This window comes from Triticum dicoccoides, chromosome 6B (assembly GCF_002162155.2).
Source record: "Triticum dicoccoides isolate Atlit2015 ecotype Zavitan chromosome 6B, WEW_v2.0, whole genome shotgun sequence".
Taxonomy (NCBI): Eukaryota; Viridiplantae; Streptophyta; class Magnoliopsida; order Poales; family Poaceae; genus Triticum; species Triticum dicoccoides.
In genome coordinates this window covers 39,234,169-39,239,496 of record NC_041391.1, presented here as the reverse complement: position 1 = coordinate 39,239,496, position 5,328 = coordinate 39,234,169, and the positions used below count along the sequence as shown (strand labels likewise).

General features: G+C 44.8%; 1 protein-coding gene across 1 annotated transcript; it reads left to right on the top strand.

Annotated features, from left to right (window-relative positions):
- Positions 1–725: 725 nt before the first annotated feature.
- On the top strand, positions 726–4,382 carry LOC119320662. The gene is made up of 7 exons (XM_037594655.1): positions 726–875; positions 1,799–1,873; positions 2,094–2,579; positions 2,691–2,801; positions 3,377–3,529; positions 3,659–3,784; positions 3,921–4,382. Exons 1-7 carry the CDS (start codon positions 726–728, stop codon positions 4,176–4,178), a joined length of 1,359 nt encoding a protein of 452 aa, XP_037450552.1. The 3' UTR covers positions 4,179–4,382.
- The last annotated feature ends 946 nt before the right edge of the window (positions 4,383–5,328 follow it).

The window sequence follows — 5,328 nt, the reverse complement described above, 5'->3', positions numbered from 1 at the left end:
ATACGTAGGAAAATTTTGAATTTCTGCTACGTTCCCCAACACATTATATCGTTGCCCTCGTTACCGGTTTTGTTCTTATTTCTCGTTGAAGTGTTTTAGCATCCCAATGACGTAGTCACATGTGTCTTGCGAGGCAATGATTGGTGTCATCACACTGAGAGGGCCCTAAGAATATCTCTCCAGCTCTGGAGGAGCAAATTCCGCTCTCGAGCTATGTAGTCCCTTGTCAAACTTTCTGATGAACCTGTACGTTGTTTTTATGATCATCGTGTTACAGATGATGTTTCAACCCCAAAGTTCACTGTACGGTAGGAAGTGACTACGATACTCTCATGGTCCGAGGAACTGAAACACATGTTAGCACTCTGTGTTATAACAATTGGTTTCAGACGATATTATCTCAAAGTATAAGTGTATAACAAACAAATGTGGAACCTGCACTCTTTTGATCTTGCCTATGAATCTGTTGGGTTGTCTAATAATCACCATTTTTTAAGGTCTTTAGCTTGATACTCTTTGAGACCTGTAATCATTCGATCTCATCATTTTACTAGATGTGGAAAGATTGGATTTTGTTATTTTACGGTACTGTGTAGACAGAGTTGTAAGTGTACTGGTATTTTTTTCGCAAAAAAAAAGTGCACTGATTTTTAGGTCAGACTATATCCAACCGGTCAGCAAGGCCTCAAATTTCTGATGAAATGGGCTGACCCATGGCCTGATATATGGGCCACGGGGGCAGGCCGAAGGCCGCTGCGTGTCGTCTTCCTCCATTTCCCTTGGTCAACTGCATCGGGGCTCACCGGATTGCGAGGAAGGGCGGAGGCGGCGACACCTTCCAGATCCGCTCCGACGCCGGCGTGCGGGCAACTCCGGTGAGTCCACTTGACGCAGTGTACCTCGCGCAGATTTTTTTTCTCTCGTGCGCGGTACGGTGGTTGGGCGGGGGCGCAATCGGCGGTTTGCAGAGAGGAACTAAATCCGTCGCGCGACAGCGGGGAACGACGCGAGATGTGGCCGCCGGTGGAGGATGAGGATTACTCCTTCCTCTCGACGGCCTGTCCACCCCGACCTCCTGCCTCGCCTGGTCCATAGAGGCCGCCGCCAGCGCGCGGAGGTGGCCAGCGGCGAGCAGAGTCTGAAACTCGTGTTCAAAAGTTCCTCGTCTCCCAGAGTATGGTCTGAGTCACTGAGAAACTCTGAATAAGTTGAATCCGTGGAATTGATTTTCAAAGCATGATGTTCCACCATCTAGTTGCATACAGCTTAAATTGAACTGCGAGCTTTTTTGTTGACTGTAGGGATGCTGCTGCTGTGATGTATTTTCTTTTTCTGTTGATTGATGAACTGGATGCAGTCACAGCCCCCAATGTTTCTTTTGTCGACTTTTTTAGAGATGCTGCTGCTGCTGCTGCTGCTTTCTTTTATCCCAAGTGGTGATGAACTAGATGATCTCCTACGATAGTTTCCACATTACCATATGGGCGGTTCTCACATAACTACAGGCGGCGCAATCGTCATGTATGCTGGCGCTCCTTTGCATAGAGTAGTTGACATATATGCAGTTGCTACATTTACACATTAGTGCAGTTGCCATATATGGCTGCTGCTTTTTGCATAAAGCAGTAGTCTGTGCTGTGCATCCATGCAAGGTCAATCAGAGAAGCCCCACTGAAGGCGCTAATTTTCTTTATCTTCAATTATATGTGCAAAACTATAGAGCGTAGCAGGGATGTTTTAACCAGTGGCCCTCTCTCGCGTCATTCTTTTAATACTCTCCGTGTTTTAAAATGAACAGGGGTTTTTGAAAATGCCGAGGAGGAAGAAGAGCCGGTTGGATCCAGTTGCAGGCGGCAGGCAGATAGCCAGTAAGGTTTGTGTTTTTCACTAATTTACTGCCCTTTGTTAGTCATCACATTGCCAACATCATGTTGTTCATGTAGCATTTTTTTTTTGCATAGCTAATTTCTTCTTATCAATTGCGGCACACATACCCCTTTTTACCACATATTTTCATATCAATTGTCGCTTTTTTCCAGTAGTACTTGCCGAAATCATACTACATAGTTACCAATTATTTTGCTCAGGCACAGGTTGATGGAACTAAGCAGGCATCGCCACACGCCATTTGTAAGCTCTACGAGCACATCAACGAAGGCCAACGCGTTGCTGTCAGAGCCATGGGGACTGGGCCGCTCCTGGACATCAAGTGTGCATACTTACACAACACTGTCCTAACATGGTTCACAAGGTTGTACCATTCAGGAAGGAGAGGGTTTGTCGTGCCCGGACGCGGGTTCATTCCACTGACCGAGGAGTCTGTATATCATATTCTGGGCATCCCTCGTGGAGATATCGAGGTCAAGTATGAAGCCGACTATGACATGGAACAGGAGTTCGCAGCTAGTTTGTTTCCGGGCGATGGCAGCACGCCAAAGATCACGACAGTTGCTACTGCAATCATTAACCATAACGAGGCTAATGATAGATTCAAGAAGTTATGGCTTATTTACATTGTCTCAACCGTGTTGGCCCCTACGACCGATGCACGGATCAGCAACAAGTGCTACCCCATGCTGGTAACACACTCTTCTATGAGAGATTTCATATAGCAGCAGCATCTCTTTTGTTTGTTTTTCTCTTGCTTGCTTTGACACTTTATTTATTTATTTCATTTTTGTTTTGAAAAGGCGGATATCAACCGGGCAGACAGGTTGAACTTGTGCAAATTTGTCGTGGACCAGCTCCACGAGCACCTCTCAAAGGGGAAGTACACAAATGGGTGCTTACTTTACTGCATGGTGAGTGACACCCCATCCAAAATTTTCTTGGTTTCTCAAAGTAAACATACAAGTATACTTACTAGGCATCTACTTTTAAGCATGTTTCTGGTTTTCTTTTATCTGGCAGCTACTCCCTCTGTTCCTAAATGTAAGTCTTTGTAGAGATTCCACTATAAACCGCATACGGATGTATATAGATGCATTTTAAGTTTAGATTCATTCATTTTGCTGCGTATGTAGTCCACCTAGTGGAATCTCTACAAAGACTTGTATTTGGGAACGGAGGGAGTACATTTTTAGTACTCCCTCCGTCCGGAAATACTTGTCTTCAAAATGGATAAAAGGAGATGTATCTAGACGTATTTTAGTTCTAGATACATCTCTTTTCATCTATCTTGATGACAAGTATTTTCGGACGGAGGGAGTATTTGTTTTCCTTAGCCAACCACATAAGTATAATATCAGGCAACTATGTGCTCCTCCATCTTGCCCAACCTGGGTTTATTAGCCATTTTGGGGTTCCGCATATTTTTGCATGTCCCACTCTCTGATTTATATCTTTTTTGTTCTGTCTGTTAATTTTGTACCCACAGCTAAGGTACCTCGATGCTTTGGATTGTGATGGCATGGAGCTTGAGTTAACTGACACACCATATAGAGTAAACGCATGGTCCAGGACCCAGGTTGATGTTGTCGCTGAGCTGGACATGTTAGAGCATGATCCACCCTGTTTTGGTAAACTTCAGGTTCTTTTCACCTCCTCCTCCCTCTTTTTTTTTCCACGCAGCATTAATGACAACAGGTTCATTTCAGAATAGTACTTCCGAAGAATCAAACCTTTTTTTGATCTCTTTTTTTCAAACATGTACATGCAGCTAAAGGAAGAATTCAGAGAGGAGGCTGCTAGTGGATCAGGCACAAGCACATTGGGTCTGTTCGGAGGCCCTGGTGGCTTCGAAACCTGGATGAGGCAAAACACCCACCCAAGTTGCTCTGAAAATGTAAAAACAAGACTCCTTTTTTCTTTTTCTTTGACAAGGATGAGTTGATGTGCCATCTATCCTATCACCTTTTCTCACACCCAAACCTCACCCTAAATTGCTCTCATAATGCCTTTTACTGTTTTTTTTTCTGCAGAACAAGCTTAAAGTACAGGGGATCATCCACAAGTTTGCATCAGGGTTGGAGACCCTCCTTGGTGATCTCGTACAGGGGATGACAGCCCCAACAGCAAGTAATTCAACCAAAAGTAGGAGGGGCGGGCGCAATGAAATGGAAGAAAATGATGATGCATTGTTTGAAGATTCGTCGTCATCAGAATCTGACGGTGACGGAGATGGGGACGATGATACGTCGTTTGCGTCGTCATCAGGATCGGTAGTGCTAGCAGAATGAAATATTTTCTGGTTTACTTTGTGCTGGTTGCTAAATTTATTTTGATATTTTGTAGTGCTAGCGTGAATTTATCTATCAAGAGTCAATGCGATTTGCGCGCTGTCCCCTCTATGCTAGTGATTGATAACCAACAATACTGGAGCATTTTCAGACTTCGTTTATCAACACAGGATTATAATAATCGTCGTTTGACATCGCTGTTCATTTGGGACATTATAATTCCTAATGTTCGGTCGGAGTTATTTTCTCAGCATGTAATCGGGCCATTAGCCTATAGAGTTTCTAGATGCTGTCAGGTAGTTATGGGTCATCTCGTTTCTATGATCCTAGATTCCACGTTCACGCTACCTCGTAAGAGATTTTAAGACATCTTCCAATGCATGGGAGTAGCAACTAAACTCCCCAATACATATGTGTTTAGTTTTTGGTTGCTAAGCTCCCTTCATTTAATTAGGCATAGACTCAGATTTGTGTTTCTACCTAGGTATACGTGCTTAGCATCGTTTCTTCCTGAAACTGCAAAGTAAGAATTGATTAGATTACTAAAAAAGGCTCGCGCTCTGATTTATTTATAAAGCAACGACCAATCATCATACAACTCAACACACTCCACTCAACACCACAACGCACACACTCAAGACATGATACATGGACAAAAGAGCCGTGTATGACAAACCGGGGGCTCTAAGACGGTGTCTTGAAGAAGAAAACAACACCTAAATGCCGCCACCGCCCGTGCAGCGATCAGAGATTCCCCCAGAGGGAGAATAAGAAGAGTCGTGATGACACCTTCAAGAAGGGGATGAAACCATAGACACTGCAGCTGTCGACCTGGCATAGCTAGAATGAGTTCTCACCCCGGCACCACGCCATCGTTTACAAAACGAGTTACACCAAGCCATCATTTGCCACACCATAGCCACAACACACAGACCACCACGCCGCCTGCATGACCATGGCAGCCAGACCACACCATAACCCCTAGCTCCACCCACAAGCAACGGGACTACCACCATGAAGGTCGTCGGCCCGGAATTAAGACCCCGACACCATCCCACCCAAGACGCACAACTATGATGACCAAAGAGATGAGCGGAAGAAAAGGACCCTCCTTACTCACCCATGGGCAAACCCAAGACCCCCACCCATG